The sequence below is a fragment of the Calonectris borealis genome, chromosome 19 (genome assembly GCF_964195595.1).
Source record: "Calonectris borealis chromosome 19, bCalBor7.hap1.2, whole genome shotgun sequence".
Lineage (NCBI taxonomy): Eukaryota > Metazoa > Chordata > Aves > Procellariiformes > Procellariidae > Calonectris > Calonectris borealis.
In genome coordinates, this window is record NC_134330.1 from 12,886,076 (window position 1) to 12,906,256 (window position 20,181).

General features: G+C 64.0%; 2 protein-coding genes across 3 annotated transcripts; one reads left to right on the top strand and one right to left on the bottom strand.

Annotated features, from left to right (window-relative positions):
- The first annotated feature begins 1,539 nt into the window (after nucleotides 1–1,539).
- On the top strand, nucleotides 1,540–14,929 carry LOC142090777 (nuclear envelope pore membrane protein POM 121-like). The gene is made up of 13 exons (XM_075169137.1): nucleotides 1,540–1,754; nucleotides 1,839–2,054; nucleotides 2,419–2,583; nucleotides 4,479–4,559; nucleotides 4,878–5,049; nucleotides 6,090–6,181; nucleotides 7,035–7,105; nucleotides 7,848–7,972; nucleotides 8,373–8,475; nucleotides 8,793–8,969; nucleotides 9,306–11,009; nucleotides 11,724–11,852; nucleotides 12,082–14,929. Exons 1-13 carry the CDS (start codon nucleotides 1,540–1,542, stop codon nucleotides 12,174–12,176), a joined length of 3,345 nt encoding a protein of 1,114 aa, XP_075025238.1. The 3' UTR covers nucleotides 12,177–14,929.
- A 224-nt stretch (nucleotides 14,930–15,153) lies between these two features.
- Nucleotides 15,154–18,870, bottom strand: NSUN5 (NOP2/Sun RNA methyltransferase 5). 2 transcript variants are annotated; one of them, XM_075169064.1, is made up of 10 exons: nucleotides 18,735–18,870; nucleotides 18,424–18,546; nucleotides 18,174–18,348; nucleotides 17,985–18,093; nucleotides 17,566–17,704; nucleotides 17,030–17,145; nucleotides 16,435–16,613; nucleotides 16,145–16,349; nucleotides 15,911–16,063; nucleotides 15,154–15,732 (listed from the first exon to the last, which is right to left on the bottom strand). In XM_075169064.1, exons 1-10 carry the CDS (start codon nucleotides 18,825–18,827, stop codon nucleotides 15,627–15,629), a joined length of 1,398 nt encoding a protein of 465 aa, XP_075025165.1. In that variant the 5' UTR covers nucleotides 18,828–18,870; the 3' UTR covers nucleotides 15,154–15,626. The 2 variants fall into 2 exon arrangements, with proteins under 2 accessions (XP_075025165.1, XP_075025166.1); XM_075169065.1 differs by having other exon boundaries at nucleotides 18,424–18,534; nucleotides 18,735–18,865.
- Between the last annotated feature and the right edge of the window lie 1,311 nt (nucleotides 18,871–20,181).

The following is a 20,181-nucleotide window of genomic DNA, read 5'->3' on the forward strand; positions in this document are numbered from 1 at the left end:
CCTGCCGGCTCTGGGGTGGGTGGCAGGGGACCTTGTGTCACCACGGGGGTCCTGGGGTTCAACACCCCCAAAAAAATAACTTGGGGAGATGCTGTCAAGGTGACCTGGGTGATGTCCTGGCGATGATGTCCCCCACGTGGCTCTGTCTCCAGGGCCACCCTGCACCTCACCTCTGTTGTTCCTTGGGAGGGGACCAGGACCTGGTCCCTGCTCAGCCCCAAGGAGCAGGGGTGGCTTTGGCCTCCCCACCGCCCTGGTCCCTTCCTGGGGGGGTGACGCTGCAGTGGGGAGGCCGTGCAGACCACCCTGCCCTCCCTGGCTGTGCCTGGCAGGGCCATGGCACGGGGGTCCTGCTGCTGGGTGGCCCCTGGGGGCCATGGACAGGGAGATGCTCAGGGGAACGTCCCCTCCCAGATGTGATGCTGCAGCAGGAGGTCACACCCCTGGGGTGCCCTCCCACCCTGGGCAGCACCCAGCCTCTTCCAGCCCTGCCAGGGCCACCCGGCCCCCCTGAGCTGCAGAAAGCCCCATGACAGCTTGTCCCCGCAGGCATGGTCTGTCCCCGCAGCCATGGTCTGTATGGTCCATGCCATCATCCCTGCCATGGACACCGCAGGGCTGCCGAAGCTGCAGGCAGCTGGCAGGCAGCAGGGCGGGCAGCGCTCCCCTGGATACCCGCGTCCCCCGGGAACCCAGCCGTGCAGCCAGCCAGGGTGGCCTTCCCGTGGCCCCCAGCACTGCGTGGGGTGGCTCGTCCCCAGCCCTGCCCCAGGCAGGAGCAGGCAGGTGCCGGATGGGGCCGTGTGCCCAGGGGTGCCTGCAGCCTGGGGTCACACGTGGGCAGGGATGGGGTCTGGATGGGGGCATGTGGGGACACGCAGGTGACCATAGGGGCTGGGACAGGGGGGACACAGGCTGGAACAGTGAGGGGGGCTATAGGGGACAGGATGGGGACGGGAACACAGGGAGGGGGAGAGGGGGGACGCGGGGATGGGGATGGCAAGGAGGAGACTGGTTTTGGAGTGGGGATGGGGAATGGGAATCTGGATGGGGGAAACGTGGTGGTCAGAGGGGGGACGGGGGGCTGGGGACAGGAGGACACAGCGGTCGGGATGGGGGAGACCCGAGGGTCAGGGTGGGGACACGGGCACGTGGGCTGGGACAGGGATATGTGGATGAAGACGGGGGACACTGGTCGGGATGGGAACGGGAGGGCGCAGGGGTCAGGACGGAGTCACACGCGGGTCAGGACTGGGGCACGGGCGCTGGGACAAGGACGGGGGGGGGGGGCAGCAGGGGCCAGGACGGGGACAGGGGACACGGCCGCGCCGGGAGGGGCTGGCCCCGCCCACCCGGGCAAGCCCCGCCCAACCACGGGGCAAGCCCCACCCCGACCCCTTCAGGCCCCGCCCCGCCCCGCGCAGTGCATGCCGGGCGGCCGCGGCTGGCGGGCGGCTCGGCTCGGCTCGGCGCGGCTCGGCGGCGATGGCGGGGGGCGGGCCGGGCGCGGGGCGCTGGGGGCGGCGGGGCGCGGCGGCGATGGCGGCGGCGCTGGCGCTGGCGCTGGCCCTGGCCTGCCTGCTGCTGCGGGGCGCGCTGGTGGGCGCGGCGGCGCTGGGCGCGGCGGGGGCCTGGTGCGCGATGCGGCCCGGCCCGCCCGCGCCGCGCCCGCCCGGCAAAGCCGCCGCCAACGGGGGCCCGGCCGCCGCCTCGGGCCGGCCCGCGAGGGCCCCGCCGCGCCGCCTCGGCCTCGGGTAAGCGGAGGGAGGGAGGGAGGGCGGCGGGGCGGCGGGGGGGAGCCCCGCGCCCCGGCAGCACTGACCCCTCTGTCCCCGCAGGGCCCCGCCGGCCGCCCCGCGCTGCTCGCCGCAGGGCCCGCGCCGCCGCTACCCGCTGCCGCAGGCCCGAAGCGCCGTGCCGGTCGGCCTGCCCGTCGCCCGCTGGGAGGGCTGCTCGCCCAGGAGCGCGCCCTGGGCCCGCCGGGCCGGCCCGCTCCGCAGCCCCGTCACCGTGAGGATCGCCCGGCCGGCCGCCGGCCTGGCCCGCTCCCCAGCGTGAGTACGGGAGTGGGGACCGGGCCCCGCTTCGGCCTCGCCTCACGGGTGGGCAGTGCCGAGGAACTTCACCTTGATGGGACTGAACGGGGAGGGGGAACCGGTTACCTGGCCCTCAGCCGGTTGCGCTGCCCGGAGCAGTCCCCCGGGGAGAGCACACCGCTCCCGGCCCGGCAGTGACCGCTCCATCCCCATCCCGAGCGTTGCTGCGTTGCCGTGGGGGTCGTGTGATCCAAACCTCCTGGAGAGGCTTCACAGGAAAGCCCTCTCCCTGCTTCCGTGAGGGCAGCCAGGGCACCGGGTGGGGGGATCTCGCTCCAGGGATCCCAACTTGCCTAACGCCTTGCTTTGCTTTGCCTCGCAGCCTGGAGCAGCTGATCTCGCCCGTGGCCCTCCCGTCCAACAGCAGCCTGGACCCATGTGCAAAAGAGACTGTGCTGAATGCCATCAAGGAGAGCAGGAAGAGGGCTGTGGAGGAGGAGGAGGAGGAGGACCAGGCTTTTGGGAGCGATCAGGAGAGCAAAAGAAGGTAATAAGTCAGCAGTCCAGGTCGCTACCAGTGTGTTGGGAAGGTCGTAAACGGGGCTAGCGCTTCAGTGGTGACAAATGGGATGTGTTCCAGAGCGCGCCGGGCCCGGTGTGACCAGGAGTCTGGGTTGGAAAAGTGCTGTGGGAAGTGAGCCGCAGAGGGGAAGCACACCCCATCACCCGGCCCTCTGGGCTGTGTTGGAAAGTCCTCCGAGACTTCGTTTTGTCCTTGAGATCAAAGGGATGTGGTTTAGTTTTTTGTCTGGGCAAGCTTATGGGTCAAGCGTGTTCCCCGGTGTTGCCGGGGTTGGGAGAGGCTGGGCTGTGATTGGGGAAGCCTGGCAGGGAAGCGGCTTCTGTTGTCACGGGGGGTTTGCAGATTGGAGAAACGTGGTGGGAAATGCTGGTATCTGCTGTAGGCTCATCGACTCTGTCCTTCAGTCAGCCCCAGGCTTCCAGGGGAGATGGGATCCCCAAGTCTTACAGCCCTGGGTGGAAGCATTGCACTTTAAAAGATCTGTGTGCTTCCTTCGTGCACTGCAGCTAGCAAAAGGAGGTAAAAACACAAGGGTAAACAAGAGAGACTATCTTCTGCTTTTGTTAGTCAAGGTCAGCGATTACCAGCTCTGAGCTCGAAGAAATGAGGGTGCAGTGTCTTTGCCAGCGCTCTGGGAAGGACAAGGCGTAAATCCTGGGTGCCAAGGTCTGCTGGAGCCTTTCTAACTGCCTGGACACAGCGCTGCCTTGCCGTTCTCCCCTCCTGTTTTTCATCCTTCCCACTTGTGTACATGGAGGCTGTTCGCCTCGTGCCCCTCGCGTGCTGGAGCTGCCGGCCTGGGTTTGAGCAAGGGAGCTGAGAGACCACAGAAGAGTGGTTTGGGCAGTGCCCAGGCGCTTTGCCCCGTGTGCTGTGCTGGGTCTGCTGCTAGAGGTGGCCCTGAGAGCGCAGCACGATGAGCGGCAGTTTGCAGGGAGCTGCCGGCTGCCTTCCTGCTGCAGCAGAGCATGCCGTCCTCTCCTTCATCACTGGATTTCCCTCTACCTTTGAACCTTCGCCTCGGCTCGGTGAATCTGAGCCTCACAAGAGCTGAGCAAGATGACACAGGATGGGTGCACAGACAGGCTCAGCTTGTTTTTTTTTCTTTATTCTGTTTTTTTACCATGCCAATACCCAGCTCTGCCACGAAAGCCAATTTTGAAGGCATTAAAGCCTGGCAAGCACAAAGAATGCTTGTAGGCAGAAAATCCTGCGACCTTTGAGGGCAGAAAGGAGCCTGCGTCAGCTGGAGAGCACTGGATCGCCTGTGCAATGGGGTCAGCGTGCTTGAGCTCGAGGGAAGCGCTTGGGCTAAGTGACAGGGCTGATCGTACACCTCCAGCTCTGCTTCGCAGCAGGGTTTGCTTTAAGACTTTCAGACTTCAGATCTTCACTGAATCATTGTGGGAAGGGGGATTTGGTTTCTGACTCAAACAGTCCAGGGAGCTAGGACAGCTAGGAAGAGGTAGGAGATCTGAGTTTCAGAGGTCAGTTCCATTCCAGAAATGAGCTGCTGAGACTCTCTGAAATGTTTTGGCTCAGAATAACGGATTTGAGCAAAGATTTCATTACATCAAAACTACTCTGCCCAGCAAGCAGCTGGTGGAGCTGCTGGTGCCTGGGAAGAGGCAGCTTGGGGTGACAGCCAGTAAAGACAGGACCAGGTGGAGAGAAAACCCACAGCAGGATGTGGATGGGGAAAACCTCTGTGCTTGGGTATTGGGTGACAAGAAAAAAGCAAGATTTGTGCTTTCTCAGTGCCGAGCCTGCCTGGAAGGGGTCTTCTCCCGAGGCTGGGAGGGCAGCCCCTGTCTCTGCTGCCTCCACGCTACCACAGGCTTCTGCCCTCTCTCCCGCAGGCGCCACGATAGCAGTGGAAGTGGGCAGTCAGCGTTTGAGCCGCTGGTAGCCAACGGTGCCCCTGCCTCTCTCATACCCAAGTAAGTGCCCATCGGGCCAAAAGCAACTGCTGTGAGCTGGAAGGGGGGTCCGAAAGCTTGCGGGCTCTAGAAAAGGTGCTTGGCTTTTGCTTGCGGAGCCCATCTTTGCGGGAGAGCAAAAGAGGCTGTGGCCATGCCTTCGGTCTGTCACCCTGAGTGCAGGCCGGTGTCCGTAAGGGCTGTGCCGCTGCTGAGGCCTCTTTCCAAGCCCTGCGCTGTGAGAAAGAGCGGGGTTGCTTTCCTTCACCCGCCCTGCATTTAAAGGACCTGTGGGCAGAGTGGTGGGGAGCTCATAAAATCTTTTTTAACCTTCTCTAGGCCTGGCTCTCTGAAGAGGGGCCTTGTCTCGCACTGCCCGGATGACTGCTCAAATAAGAGGTCACGCACCTCTTCCATGAGCTCCCTCAACAATACGTATGCTGGCGGGATCCCCAGTTCCATCCGCAACGCCATCGCCAGCTCCTACAGCTCCAGCCGGGGCCTCGCACAGGTAGGAAACACCCTGCCCAAGGCAGCGCCGGAGCCCAGCGCAGAGTGGCTCGACCCTCCTCTGGGATCGCCCCGTGTAGCTCAAACCCTGGGCTTATAAGAAGAGAGCGGCGTCGCTGGGTGCCTGGCAGAGAGCACTGCGGGGAGTCTCCAGCGCAGCTCAGCCAGGCAGTTTCATCTCCTCGTGGGTTAGGCAGGCCGCTGGGCCGGCAGCGGCAGGCAGCGATGTTCCTTGTCCTTCGGCGCACGCTGCTGGGGGAGTCCCCAGGCTGAGCTGTCCTGCTGCAGTGCTTGTTTTACACCAAAGCAAGAAGGAGGCTTTTTTTCCCCTCCCTACTCAGCCTTGGCCAGTCTGCTGGGATGGATAGATCCAGGTGAAAGGAAAAAAAAAAAATCACTTTACTGTGCTGCCACCTTTTCAGCTGGAGTCAGCAAGTATTGGAGCTGTGTACTCCCACTTTGACCCAGGTCCCCTCAGCAGCTGCTGAGCTATAATAAAACACTGCTTACATCCTGGGTCAGGCTTGCAGATGTGACAGTGGGACGTAGCCATGGCTAATGGAGCTCTGCAGTCTGTGTGGGGAAAGGTTTCCTCCAGGATATATTGGTAGGGAAAGGTTTCCTCTGGCTGGGGCTAGCCTAAAATCCTTGAGGTGGGATCCGTCTGCTCTGAGCTCCTGGTGGGGAGGTGGCCCGCGCACGTGGGGGCGTCTGAGGCAGGCGGGCAGCCTCTGCCTGTGCCACACGAAGGCAAGAGCCGGCATCTGACCAGCAGCGTCCTCCCTCCCCGTCCTCTCAGCCAGGTTGTAATGAGCCTGAAGGCTGCTTGCTCCCAGAGGGGATTCAGTCTGGGGTGGCCAGACTTTGCGCTCCGTGGAATGTGGCGGGGAGTTAAGTGGTGTTGAAACAAGAGAGGCTCTGGGCTCGTTAGCCACGGCCCTGCGAGATGGGATTTAATCTGCGGGTGAGCAGGAGGATGGGAGGCTGTGCTCCCTCCCAGCCCCGGTACTGAGTTACTGCCGGTCTCTCTCTGCGTTCCAGCTGTGGAAGAGAAGTGGTGTGAGCGTATCCCCACTGTCCAGCCCAGCGTCTTCCCGCTCCCAGACGCCGGAATGGCCTCTCAAGAAAGCCAGGTAACTAGCCGCTCGCCCAGCGAGTGCCCGCTCGTCAGTGCCAGCCAGGAAGAGAGCAGTCACCTTCCCAGCTATCCCGGTGCCTGAGTCCCGCCCTCCACCGGAGCCAGGACAGTCCCGGCCCCCTTATGAGACATGGCTGCTGGGTCACCCACCCCCCTTGTTGTGTCGATGGGTGTCCCTGCCGCCTTGTTGCACTGCGGTCCTGTCGGCGGCGCTGAGCTGCACCATCGCTGCCCTGCTCCCAGGCCGGGTTAGAGATTTAAGGGCTCGGATTGCCACAGAGGCGACGTTGCCTTGTGGCCTTGGCATGGCCCGGGTTGCTGGTTGCTGGCTGGGAAGAGACAGGCCCCAGTTTTTGCCATCTCCTCAAAATGAATTCACGGGAGCTACAGTAGGGTTGTATTTTAGCGCCTGCCTTGGAGCACAGGCCCTTGTTCTTCTCCCTCCTGGCTGAAAGAAGGACCTGAGCTTATGTCAGAAGTAAAACCGACACAAACACTCACCCTGGCAACAGGGTGGGTCCAAGCCAGGGACCTGTGAGGGGCCTCAGCTCCCATCTGGGACCCCCGGCTGCCACCCTGAGGCCAACTTGTCCTGCGGAGGGTGCGCGGGCTCAGCGGCCCGACCGAGCTGGGGTCCCGGGGAAGGGAGCAGCTCCTCTGCCTGCAGCTGCTTTCAGGCTGGTGCGGTGAGGGCAAGGCTGTTGTCCTGAGGTCTGTTGTTTGGCGGAGGCAAAGAAACACACCAGGGATGCTGGTGGGAGTCCGTAGCGTGGTTGGTCTTGTCCTGCTCCCTGGGGACAGGGCCAAGCCTGGGGTTGACCCTAACTGGCTCTCTCCCGCTTGCGCAGGGAAGAGGAGTTGCATCGCTCCAACACTTCCACTCCGGTGAAATCGGACAAGGAGCTGCAGACAGAGAAAGGTGAGCGTAGGTGGGCCCCAGCTCTGTACCTGGGTTGGATGGGCCACTGGTGCGAGCAGGCAGCGGGACAGGAGGTAGCTGAGGTCTGCAGGTGGGATTGGCTTGAGACGTCACCTGGAAGCCAGGAACGTGCTGGTCCCAAGGCAGTGGCACTTTTGCTGGCCTCAGCGACCGCCCTAAAGGGATTTCCAGGTAATAAGCAAGGGGTGCTGATAGTGTCGGTGTGCTAACAGATGCCTGGGAGCTGGCTTGCAAGGGGGAACACCAGCCCCCAAGCCAGCACGGGTCCAGGTGTCAGCCTTGGGGCAAGATCTGCTGTGGTACAAGTAGCACCCTGATCAAATTCCAGGCTGAGCTTATTCCAATGCTTCCTCAGCTGAAATGGAGAGGAAATTCTTTGTGCGTGTCGCAGATAGGGTCCTGTGGCACAGCACTGGATGTGGCTCATGCAGTTTGTATGGTTTGTGGTTCGGGTAGGCAGTGTGCAAGGACCATCCGTGGGGGTGGGAAGGGGCCGCTGCCCTGTGGAGCCCCAGCAGGCTCTTGTAACAGACTGCCCCGAGATGTGTTGCGGCCAGCTGCTCTTCCAGGGCATCACAGCCTTGTCCTCGGCTTAAAGCCGTGCCCCTGGCTCTGCCCTCTGAGATGGGCCGTCCAGAGAGAATGAGAAGGGAGAAGCCCGTTGGTACAAGCCAAACGCCTCCTCTGCCTAGAGCTGGTCCTGACTTGTCTCCTTCTGTAGTGGTGGAGACGCAGGTGCGGAAGAAGCAGAATTCCCTGAGCCCGCCGTCCGTGTCGGGGAGCAGCGGGAAGCGCAAGCGGAAGATCCGGTTGCTGTCGTCTCGCCGGGGGGACCAGCTGGCGCTGGTACGTCGCTGTCTCGCAGCCCCTTTTGCCCTCCTCTGGCGATAGAATGTGCTCACTGCAATTTCTGCAGGGCTGGGGGGAGACTGACCTGCCTGCCCTCAGGAAGGAGGCCCCGTCCTTGGCCGAGTGGGAAGTGACGCTATCCCCAGCCCCAGTGTCTGGTGGGCTGTGCGTGATTGTGCTGCCTGCTGCCGGACCAGGTAATGGCCTGGGGAAGGCCTGCCGTGCCCTCAGCGCCAAGCCGGGGGCCAAAATGAATGGGGATCGGAGCTCCGCGGTAGCGTGCTGTGGCAGAACCACCTGCTTCACGGGTCTTGCGACGGCCAGCCTTCACCACACGTTCAGAGAGGCTCTGCTGGCTTCCCTGAGAAGGAGCTAAGCTGCTGCTCTCTCTTGGCAGCCCCCGCCGCCTCAGCTGGGCTACTCCATCACGTCGGAGGACCTGGGCGCAGAGAAGAAGGCAGTGTTGCAGTGGTTCAACAAAGTCTTGGAGGATAAGGCTGGTAAGGGCGGACTGGGAATGCAGAGGGGAAGGCAAGGAGTAGTAACCCAGGGCCAGGGCTGGCGGGGCAGGGTGTCTGTGTAGTGCAGGCTGGGGAAGCTCCTGGACCAGTCCTGCCTGGTCCTCGGGTCTGGGGATGCTCTTAGTGCCTTCAGACTCAGGAGAGCTCATTCCCCAGAGTCCCCAGGGTGATGGGTGAGGTTCCCCAGGGCCGGAGCTGTGGGATGTTCGTGCGGTTGCCCTACCCGCGGGGGGAGCTCTGCGAAGGGGTAGTTCCCTCCAGCGAGTTGCGGGTCCTGATTTCTTGCTCCTTACCAGTAGATGCGGTCCCCAGCACCACTGCAGAGACCACGCCTGTGTCCAGGCCGCCGGCGTTCGCCGTGACCTCCCCGGGGCCTGCGCCTGCCTCGACAGCTCCTGCCCTGGCCAGCACCAACTCGCTCCTGGACAGCCTGAAGAAGATGCAGAGCAGCCAGGCTGCACCCGCGCCAGCAGGTGAGGAGGAGGATGGTCGGCAGAGCGGGACTTTGATAGAGCAAGGCAGGCGCAGTGGGAGCTCTGCGTTGCCTCTGTGGGAGGCAGGTGGCAAAACTCCCTCTTCAAATGCTCTGCTGGCAGCGGAGCTGGCAGGCAGGTCTCGGGGGGGAAGTTTGGGGACATTGAGCCCGTGGTCCTGCTGGGAGCTGTGGTAAGCGTGGAGGGCTGGGTCTGTCTGGTACGGGCGGGTGCTGCTCCGGGAGCCTTTGCAGCAGCGGGGTGGGTGCCTGGCAGAAGGGCTGTCTGTCTGTAGGTGACCCCCTGCCCCTAAATAAGTTCTCTCCCACTTTCCAGACTCCACTGGAGCGGCAGTAGTGCCCCAGCCACCTTCATCAGCTGCTCAGCCGCCCGCTCCTGCTGTATCGCTGGAGCCAAGTTCTCTGCCGGCCACCTCTGCTGACACCAAGCCTGTGCCCGTCTTGAGCACGCCTGCCCCTACTGCCCCCCCCGCCTTGGGGGTGCAGGCCCCCAGCAGCCCGGCACCTCCTGCGTTTACGGAGCTGGGCCAGACCCCCAGCAAGCCCCCCTCCTTCCCGAAGCCAAGCATCCTTTTTGGGATGCTGACCACCCCTCCTGCCAGCCAGCCGGCAATGACTGCAGCTGCTGCTGTGCCCACCACGACTGCTGCTGTGCCCACCACGACCCCTGTCTTCAAACCCATCTTTGGCGCTTTGCCGAAAAGCGAAAGCACACCACCCTGTACAGCTGTCGTCTCCGCCACAGTGACGGTGTCTGCGAGCTCAGGCCCTTCCTCGACATCCTCCGCTACCACCATGTTCAAGCCTATCTTCGGCAGCGTCACTGCAGCTTCATCTCCAGCGAAGGCCTCTCCTTTTGCCTTCAAACCAACGTCACAGCCAGCCTCGGCCGCAGATCTGCCAGCAGCCTCCACAACTACCTTGGCAGGATTCACAGGTCTCCCTAATGTCATCTTCACCACTGCAGCTACGACTGCCACCACGCAGAGTTCCTCCACAGATGCCACCATTAAACCCGTCTTCAGCTTCGGGCTCAACCCGCCCACCTCCACCAGCCCCACCGCCAGCCTGACCGTCACCGCTGCCACGTCCACCAGCGCGTCGCAGCCCTTCCTGTTCGGGGGCTCAGCCAGCTCGGCTCCCAGCACAGAAACCACCTTTGCCACCCCAGGGCCCGTGTTCCAGTTCGGAAAGCCACCTCCAGCCACGGTCACTGCCACCACCAGTGTCCCAGGAGGCCCTGCCTTTGGCCAAGCACCTTCAAACTCGACGGCTCCTACCACCACTGTGGGCTTTAGCATATTTGGGAGCACCACGCTGACCTCTTCTACCCCAGCCACCACAGGTCAAGCGACGTTGACGTTTGGCTCCTCCGTTTCAGCTTTTGGCAGTTCCTTCAGCACAAGCACGAAGCTGCCGCCACCGTATCCCAGCACAGCGGGTCAGCCCGCCTTCAGCGCTGGTGCTGCGGAGAGCCAGCCGCCCACCAGCAAGCCCGCTGCTGGCCCCGTCAGCTTTGGCCCCCCGTTCAGTTTTGGAGCCCCCGCGGCCCAGTCCGCTGCTCAGCCAGCATTCGGCAGCGGTGCTCAGCCAGCCTTTGGCACAACCAGCGCCCAGGGCTCCTTTGGCACCAGCAGCACGCAGGCGGCGTTCGGGACCACCACGTCAATCTTCTCTTTCGGGACATCCACCTCCACCACCGCCAGCTTCGGTTCCACCACCCAGACCACGAGCAGCAGCACCGGCACCGCTGTTTTCGGCACCACCCCTTCTCCTTTCGCCTTTGGGGCGACCGCCCAGCCGGGCCCCTCCGCCAGCGCCTTCGGGATCGGCACGCCCACCCTGAGCAGCGGCTCTCCTGCCGTGGCGTTCAGCTTCGGGGCTGGGCAGAGCGGGGCAGCCCCGGCGGCAACGCCGTTCGGCTCTTCCCTGACGCAGAGCGCGCTGGGTGCGCAGAATCAGAGCACGCCCTTCGCCTTCACCGTGCCCAGCACGCCCAACAACAAGCCCGCGTTCGGAGGTGAGTCAGGGCGGACGGGCCTTCTCGGGGGGTGAAGGGCAGGGCGAGATTTAGGCAGCAGCTTTCCTGCCGGACCTTGCTGAGCTCAGCAGCCCTGGAGGGGCTGGCGCTCGTGCAGTGTGGAGACTTGCCGTGCGAAGGGAAGGCGCTTCTGTCGCTCGCTGTCCAGGTCCCCAGCTCTCGGTGTGGAGGGGAATCCTTAAATTCTGCTCCTTGGCCCCTCTGAATGCACAGCTCCCTGGCTCCGTGCTGAGCCCAGCCAGGTGCCCTGTAGAAGCCAAGGTCTTGCTGAAAAGCAATCTGGAGCTTCCTGGCGAAGAGAAATACTGCCAGCCAGTGATTGCTATCGCTTCTTTCTCGCTCTCTGAGGTTTTTCTCTTCCACTTTGCACCCTTGCTGGGCCGTCTCTCCTCCCACAGAGCTGAAACCCACATGCTGAGCAACTGCTTGATCTAGAAAGACAGAGGCCTTTGTTCCTCCCTTGCCTGCAAATCCTCCTGTGCTGCGCTGCTGGCCGGAGAGCCCAGGGATTACCATGAGAGCACAACTTCTTGCATTAAAAGGGCTTCTCGGGTGAAGAGGCTGGTCCTGGGAGACTGTGGTGCTTCAGCCCCTGGAGGGAGATCTGTGCCTCCTGCGGGTGCCGCCGGCTCCCGAAGGCCAGGCTTTTCCTCCTTTGCCGACCCTGGCTCATAGTGGCGTGTTGCTTTCCAGGAACTCCTGCGCCCACCTTCGGGCAAAGCACGCCCGTCCCGGGAGCAGTGGGGAGCGGAAGCAGTAGCCTTTCCTTCGGGACGCCCAGCACGCCTGCCTCGGGCTTTGGAGGAGTCGGTGCTTCCTTCGGTAAGGAAGGAGTTGGTGCTTCGGCCTTGGGGAGCTGATGGGTCATGTTGTCCCCTCGGGCTGGGGATGGCGGAAGGGCCAGGCTGTGCTCTGGGAGCCGGCTCGGGGGGGACCTGCTGCGCTCCGGGGGATGCAAAACCTTCCATTCCCCCCTGGGACGGGGTTATGCTACCCCCCGTGCCAGCACTGAATGAGGCTGCAGAGACCTGAGCAACCTTTCTGCTTCCAGGTTCGTCCACCCCTGCCTTTTCCATCGGGGCAGGGTCCAAGACGGGCGCTCGCCAGCGGCTGCAGGCGCGGAGACAGCACACCCGCAAAAAGTAACCCCCAGTGCTGCTGGGCCCCCGCCGCCGGCCTGCGCGAGGAGCCCCTGCACGCGCACGGGGGGCTCCGGTCTAGAGCGGTCCCCGTGGCGGGACCAGTGGTGATGGGGCCAGCCCCCGTCTCCGATGCCAGCCGGAGACTGTGTTGGGTGGCAGTGGCTGGGGTGGGACGGGATAAACCAAACTCTTGTTACTTGAACAGTTCCACAGCCAAGGCTGGATGAACCTCTGTACATATCTGCAGCGTTTCCTCCCTTACTTTATTTTGCCATGTTTCATAACGTGTAAATTTTTCCCCATTTGCTTCTTCTAGCTGTTCCTGTGCCCTCCTCCCCAGCCCCCTGGCAGTCAGCCCCCTGCCCCGCGGCACGGCAGCCGGCAGAGCCGCACGTCCCCGCTCGGAGCCGGGCTGGAGACGTGCTGCGTTCCGGCCGGCCGCGGTTCCAGGCTGCTGAGGGATGCCGTCTTCACCAGGTCCCAAAATCTTTCCCCGTTGTTTCATCCCGTGGCCTGGTGAACACGCTCCCTCCTGAGGGCTCTGCTTCTTTGCCGTCCCTGCAGAACACGAGCGGGGGTTAGTGCCAGCCTGGCGTGGGCGTCTCGGTGCCGTGAGTGACCAGCCCAGCTTCTGCAGCTGGGTGACGACCCCCTTGCTGTGACTTACACTTCCCACCAGACCTCCAGCCGAGGATGTAGCCTGGGACCTCGGCTGAAGGCGTGGGGTGGGGATGGGGTCCCTCCACCCCTCTCCCGGCCACCGAGCAGCCCCCCCAGCCCTTGCTGCTTCCCGCCGGGCTGCGGGCTCCCCCCACCCTGCTCGTGTAAAGCCCCCTCTGTTTTGCTTTATTCGTGCTCCCGTTTCGATGCGCTCATTGAATCGAGTTTGGAGGAAGAACTGAACCGTGTGCGTGGCGGCATGTTGGTTATGCCGGATTTGCTGTTTGGAGTTTCTTTTTTTGGGGGGCGCCTGTCCCTTTGCGGGGGACGCGCCCTGGCTAATTGGGTGTTGACAGTAGCATCACTGCGTGGCTGCTCGTGCTGGGGGAGTTGTCCTTCGTCATCATGACTGAAAGGCAGGCAGCCGGGGTGGGGGGGATGGGGCCCGGACCCCCAGGCGCGGGGGCTCCAGCCCTGGCAGTCTCTCCCCTCCCTTCCCCACTCTCCTGGTGCCCCTTCCCACCTCGGGGTGCTCTGGAGGCGCTAACGGAAGGAGTCCAGAGCGGATGGGTTCCCTCCCCCGCCCCCAAATCCAAATTGTTTTTCATTTTTATCTCATCCCCATCTTTTTGGGTTTTACCAGCTCCGAGGAGCTACGGTGCTGCCTCCCCTGTTCCCATCCAGCCAGGAGCGGGGCCCTTCCCCTGCCTGGGAGCTCCTACGGGAAGAGACTGTCAGAGGTGGGGGTCACCCGAGAGCTGCCCCCCACCCTGCCCCGGGCGAGGGACGGGCACCCCTGCCCGCGGGCTCCCCATCACTTCCAGGAGTGCTTTGCTGCCGGATTTTTTACTCTCCGAGCCGTGTGAGTGTGTGTGTCTGCCGAAGTCTAAATTAAAAAAAAAAGAGAAAAAAGAAAAAAAAAAATCACAAACAAATATTTAAACGTTTTTTAACAAAATAAAAATTTATTTTTATATTTAAGCTAAATTGCCTTTGAATTCCTTCAAGCTTGGTTCAGTGAGGTTGCCAGACCCCGCAGCGCTGTTGGTAGTGTTTAGCTGTGCCGTCGCAGCCCGGTGAGGAGCCGGCCCGTGCCCCGGCTCTGCCCGCAGGAGCCAGCTGTGCCAGGGAAAGGCAGCTACGTCCCGCGGGCTCTGCCGCTGCACGCTCCTCCCGGCCTGTAACAACATCTCCTTAATTTTAAAATGTGATGTATGTGGATGTGACTAAACCTTACTTTTTTTTTTTTATTCTTTCTCTGAGGATGAGGAGCAGGAGCTCTTGCACGTTACGGTGACGAGTGGTTTTCTTGTCTGCCAGGAACACGGTGTCTCTCCCAGCAGGCGGAAGGAGGGCAGGTGACCGGGCTCTGTGCGGCGCAGGGGGACGCGGCCCCTTGGCCAGTGGGGGCAGAGGACGTGCAGGCAGGCACCTGCTGCCGGTGCTGGCGGGGGGTTTTCCAGCCTTCCCCTACCAGCAAGGCCGAGGGGTGCAGTGTTAGAGCGGGGCAGACCTGGGCCGGAGCCGCCAGCCTGGGCAAACGCGTTCTTGGGGTTCGAGGAAGCGGGCGAGAAGGGGTTAGTGCACGTGGGGGCTGACCCTGGCGATGCCGCCCTCTGCCCCGGGCGGGGCGCTGAGCCAGGAGAGCGCCCGCTCCCCAGCCCTGACGGGCGGTGGCTCGAGGCAGGACGGCGGCTCTGGGGGCCGAGGGAGCCAGGGGCTGGGGTTTGGCCGGGTCAGCTCCAGCAAGACCCATGTGGCAGATGGGGACGAGCAGGGTACAAGGTGAGGGCACGCGGGGGGCACTGGTTGTTGGGGCTGCCCCCCAAGTGGCGGCCCCCCAGGTAGCTGCCCCATTTGGGTCCCAAGTGCCCAGCCCTGCGAGGAGCCATGCTGCGTCCCTTCCCCGCCGCACAGACCCTGCTGGGAGAGCCCCTTGTGCCTGGGCTGCCGTACGTGGCCAGGGGGAGGCTGGGTTTTAACTCAAAGTGAAGACTTGGATCATTCCGGGTGTGGCTGATGAGGATTTTAGTGTGAATGTGCAATTTTTTTCCTTGCTTCTTATGTCCCTGATTTAAAATAAAAAGACTGTGTTCACATCTGTCTCACCCGCGTTTGATTCCGGGGCCTGCACAGGACCAGGCGTTGCTGGCGCAGTACAGGGCGCCGCTTTCCAACACCTTCCCCCTGTTCAAAGGTAGGTGCATGGACAGGATTATTATTATTATTATTATTATTTCACTTTTTCCTCCCCACTTTGCCTCCGCTGTGAGCAGTGGCAGTTTCAGGGCAAGACTGCACAAACATGCTGGAAAAGACAGTGAAGAGAGAGAAACTTTAATGTTTCACCCCTACAGTCAAAGGCTTTTCTGAAACCCCGCATCAGGCCAGGGTAAGGATTTTTTGCGGGGGGGAACGTGGTAAAATAACACCCTTAATCCAGCTGGAGCACTCCAGCCCTGCAGGGTGCAGAAATGGGGGTTGTGCTGCACGCTGCTGCTGTTTGCAGGCGTCCCAAGGCTGCCCAGCCCGGGTCTGGCTTTGGGGGCAAACCTTCTGCTGGGGGCTGGCTGCGAGGGCCAGCCCTGGGTGAGCAGTTCCCCCGCCCCGGCAATCGGGCGGCCCCGGGGGTTGGCACTGGGGCGCAGGCTGTTACAGAACTCCACTGCGGCTGCAGCTGGCACAAAGCTTTGCTTGTGTTCAGAGGCCCCGCTGTTGTTCAGGCAGCAGTGGCAGCGGAGGAGCGTTCCCCGCCAGCCCCAGCTGGGCGCCGTGCAGTCCTAAAAATGTTATTTCACTCCTTCACCCGCTGCTTTTTCCTCTTCCTCTTCTTGGGAGCTGCTCCTGGCTCCGTTCCCTCTCTGCGCTGCGGGTTCTCCTCAGCTGCCACAGGCAGGGAGCTGTGGACAAGAGCGAACAGCCTGAGCCATGGACCCAAGGCCCCGCACCCGCTACAGCCAGACCCCTCCATCTTCCCTCCTCCTCACGCCAGGAAGGCAACACCTCCCCCTGGGTGCGCCGAGCACAGCCACGGTCCCCCCCAGAAGCTGGGGGAGTCAGGCAGAGCCCCCCTCTCACCTGGGGGCAGCAGCCCCTTCCCCGTGCCGCTCCAGGACAGCCACAAAGAAGCCATGGGTGAGCGTGTCTGCAGGAGAGGCGCGGAGGCAGCTCTCCGCCCCAGGGAAGGCAGCGAGTCCTCGGCAGGGCCAGGAAGGGAAGGCGTTCACCAGCCTGCGGCGTGGGACAAGGGTCAGCGCCAAGCTCCGCAGCACCCTGCGCTGCGTCCCCCCGTGCCCCCCGAGGCTGGCGCACCTGAAGGCCGAGCCCTGCTCCTGCAGCACGGCGTGCACCACGTCCTCGTTCTCCTCCCGGTGCAGCGAGCAGGTGGAGTAGACCAGGCGCTGGAGAGCCGGGAAGCTCAGGGCATGGCTCAAGACCTTGCGCTGGAAGCCGGCCAGCGCCTGCAGCCGCTCGGCGCTCGGGGCAGCCTCCTCCCTCGGCAGCCGGTTCACCATCCCTGTGGGGAGCGCAGCCGTCGCCTGGGGGGGTCCACGCACCCAGAGCCCGGCTCCGGGTGGGGCGTCGGGAGCCCCGCGCCTTACCTGAGCCGCTGCAGGACGGGTCGAGGAGGATATAGGTCACCTTGCCGTACTTGGGGTCTCCGGGATCCACGGTCAGGAAGTCCTGCTGGGTCAGCTGGAAGCCGGTGACGCCAGCCCGCATCAGCATGGTGTTCATGGTGGCCAGGCGCTTGGTGTCCACGTCAAAGGCAAAGATCTGGCTGAAGGCAGAGCCCGGCACCCAGGAGAGGCATGAACATCACCCCCCTGGCCCCAGGAACCGCGCTGACGGCCGCAGGCTGCCCCAGCAGCCCCAAACACCGGCCGTCTGCCGGGCAGGCAGAGCTCGGGAGCTGCTCCCCCAGGCAGGAGTACTGAGCAGGGCTGGGGTCGGGCAGAGAGCGGGGTGAGGGGCTGGGAAGTGAACCCCTATGTAACCTCACGTCCTCTCAGGCCCTTCCAATGGCCCAGCACTATCTGAGCCACCAGCCCACCTAGGGAGAAGCGGGCAGCGGCCTGCGTTAGCGGGGCAGGGTGACAGGCTGCAGCTCTTCCTGCCACCTTGTCCTTGCGCTCTCTGCGGGCTCGGGGGGACCAGGGCCACATGCACCCCTTCTCCCCCCAAATCTGCACTCACCCCTTGTTCTTCAGGATGGCAGCCAGGTGGCTGGTCTTGTTCCCAGGGGCAGCGCAGGCATCGATGACGTGGGAGCCGGCAGCAGGGCCGAGGAGGAAGGCAGGGAGGCAGCTGGCCTGCAAGAGGGCAAACCCCCGTGAGAGGTGCGGGCAGCAAGCACCCCTGGCCCTCCCCGCGGCACGGCTGACGCTGCGGGGTCACAGGCAGCCACAGCAACACAGGGCCAAGTCCACCACTGCCCCCCATCACTGGAAGCCTCTGCCTGGCCCACAGCCCCACGCTCCTCCCAGCTGCTGGTCCCCAGCTCCTACGGGGCGTTTTTACAGCTCAGTTCAGAGCAATTCATCCTGTACCTACAGGCTACAAGAAGCAATGCCACGAGGGAACCCCACAGCTGCAAGCTGCATTCACAATTTCCGCTTAGACTTCAAGTGCTGCAGCAAAGCCGGCCCAAGCCCAGCCCTTGGCATGGAGGAAGGGGCCGACCCTCCACCCCTGTCTGGTTTTCCCACCCCTGCAGCCTCCTGCTCCCCCACCTTGTCCTGCAGAATTATGTGTCCTGAAGTGTACAGCAGGTTGTCATGGAAGTCCATCTGCGGAGGGAAAACCAGCAGCTCCGGGAGATGAAGATCCAACATGAATTTCTTCCCGGAGAGGACCCTCAGTTCCTCCACGCTGCCCATGAGGCACAGGGAGGATGAACATACAGTCCTGCTTCACCGTGCCCAAAACCAGAGACCAGGCAGAGAACCCCCCTTGTCCCAGGCCTCCTCTCCACTTCGGCACCGGGCAGCACCCGGAGAGGCGGAAAGTAAGAGTGGGGAGTGACGGAGACCCCAGCCTGCCCACCACGAGCACCAAGACCAACAACCCTTCAACCCACAGGACCTCGTCCCGAGCCCTTGCCGTTCGCTGACGTCCCAGATAAGGTGGGATGGCAGAAAGAAACGCTTACCTGGCTGCCTTGCCCAGGTAGGAGTATCCCTGGCGCTTGAAGAAGTCAATCACGTCGTCCACACAAGTCTTCAGGGTGTTGACTCGGACATAGCGCGGTACCTGGGAGGCTGGGGGAGCCGGTCAGGTCAGACACAACCCACCACTGCCGCCAGCACGGGGAGACCACCCGGCCCCAAGGCCCACTCACCTCCGGGGCTCGCTGCCTGCGCCGGGGCCAGGAGATCCTCATTGCGGCTCACCTTCTGCTGCACCTTCAGGCGGGCCAACTCGGCCTCCAGCCGGGCCCGGTGCCGCCGGGCCAGCGCCTTCCAGCGGCCCCCGCACTTCAGGCCCTTGCCGAAGAGCAGGTCGTACACCAGCACCTGCGGGAACGCGGGTGAGCCCGGCCCCGCCGCCCCAGGCCCCGCCACCAAGGGGCTGCCCTCGGCCTCCCTTACCTTTGCCAGCTGCGGGGGCAGCTTCTTCTCGGCCTGCAGCAGCGCGGCGCCGGCCAGCAGCTTCTCCAGCACCGGGGAGTAGCGGAGGGTCTCGGACACCAGGGCATACAGCTGCCGGACGTGCTGCGGGGCGGTCAGGGGGCTGCCCGGGGACGGGGCCCGAGTCCGCCGCCGACCCCTGGGCCTCCCCGCCTCGGGCTTAGCCCCCGCTGTGGCGTAACCCCCCCCGGGGCCTAACACCCCCACTCGGGCCTAACCCCCCCCAAGCCCCCTCGGGCCACCCCCTCCCCAGCGCCCCTAGCCCCGCGCACCGGGAAGCGGCTGTTGTACACCAGGGACTTGATCCCGCCATCGCCGCGCTCCAGCCCCTCCAGCACGGCGGCGGCCGCGCTGTAGAGCGCCATGTCCGCGCCCGGCCGCGTGCGCCGCCGCCACTTCCGGCGGTGCGACCTCCCGGCCGGCAGGGGGCGGGCGGCGGAGCCGGGGCCTGGCGGGCGGCGGGGCGCCGGCTGTGGGGCGGGCAGAGCCGCCGGGCCGGGGCCGGGGCCGGGGCCGGGGCCGGGGCCGGGGCCGGGGCCGGGGCCGGGGCCGGGGCCGGGGCCGGGGACCCCGCCAGGGAGTGAGGGCTTGGCCGGGCCGCCCGGCAGCGGGGAGGAGAGCAGCCGGGCGCCCCGAGGGCAGCGCCTGCAGCCGGCGGGGGAGATCCCGGCCGCACCGGCCGGTCCCCGCGCCGCAGTAGGTGTCAGTCCACCGGGCGCGCTGCGGGCGGGCGCGGGGCTTTTACTGGGGACTGTGGCGCTGTCCGGGCTGCAGTAAAACAAAGCGAAGGGCGGCCCGGCCCCGGAGAGACGGACTTTGCTTCTGGGAAGCTTAGAGCTGCCCGCGAGGGACAAAGGCTTCCCCGGGTCAGCCGGGGTGAGGCCGGCGTCCGGCGCTGCCCTCAGCGGGAACGCGTCTGAAACCCTCCCAGCGTCGGGGGTCAGGGATCGGTAGCTGCAGCGAGGCTGACTCCAGGGACACCTGCATCAATGGACAGACGGCAAGAACGCTGCAAAACTGGAGCCGCTTTGCGAAGTTGTACTGTGGTTAGCGATGGCTGGCGTGGCTGCTAGCGATCAGCCCCTCGTGTTGTACCCGAGTGTTTGAGGGGTGTAAGAACCCCGTGTAAAGCCACGTTCGGGTGCCCCAGTTTGGCAGGGACACCTCACGTGCAGGAATAAATATTTACCCTTGTAACGGTGCGTTTTGTGTCCTAGCCTGCCCGCGGTTGGCATGGGCTGGTTGTGAATTTTGGTGACAAGCGTAGGAATGGGTCCCAGGTGACTCTTCGCAGTTAGCGGGAACGACGTCGCGCGGGGGCCTGGGGAGCCACCGCCGGGCCGCGCGCAGGGTGGCCGAGCTGGCTGGGCCGCGCTCCCCGCTCTGTCCGGGTGCCCGGCGCTGCTCCCCTCAGGCTGCCTCAGCCCGCGGCCCCGGGCGCAGCGTCCCCCCGGGCAGGCTGTGCGCGTGGTTCCCCGCGCCAGCTCACGTCCTGGAGCAGCTGGAAGAGGTGCTGCCCCGGGCAGGCCAGCGTCCCCCCACTGGGGCTGACCTCTCCTGCTGGCAAACAGCGCTCTGCAGCTGCTTTTTCGGCTCCCGTTTTCCCCTCCCAGCAACCCCTCGCGCCTCCGCAGAGCACTGCGGCTGCCTGCGCAGCGCTGGCTGCGGTTTGGTTCCTCAGAGACGGTACCGGTGTTAGCCAGCAACCAGCTCGCCTAA

Bases quoted from the DNA above. Each gene is read 5' to 3' on its own strand.
- LOC142090777 (XM_075169137.1), top strand. From the start codon at position 1,540: ATGGCGGCGGCGCTGGCGCTGGCGCTGGCCCTGGCCTGCCTGCTGCTG. The intron at 2,055-2,418 runs GTGAGTACGGGA...TTTGCCTCGCAG, and splicing joins GGCCTGGCCCGCTCCCCAGC to CCTGGAGCAGCTGATCTCGC. The intron at 5,050-6,089 runs GTAGGAAACACC...TCTGCGTTCCAG, and splicing joins CCAGCCGGGGCCTCGCACAG to CTGTGGAAGAGAAGTGGTGT.
- NSUN5 (XM_075169064.1), bottom strand. From the start codon at position 18,827: ATGGCGCTCTACAGCGCGGCCGCCGCCGTGCTGGAGGGGCTGGAGCGC. The intron at 18,094-18,173 runs GTGAGTGGGCCT...CGGCTCCCCCAG, and splicing joins GCAGGCAGCGAGCCCCGGAG to CCTCCCAGGTACCGCGCTAT. The intron at 16,614-17,029 runs GTGAGTGCAGAT...CTCTGCCTTCAG, and splicing joins GCCATCCTGAAGAACAAGGG to CCAGATCTTTGCCTTTGACG.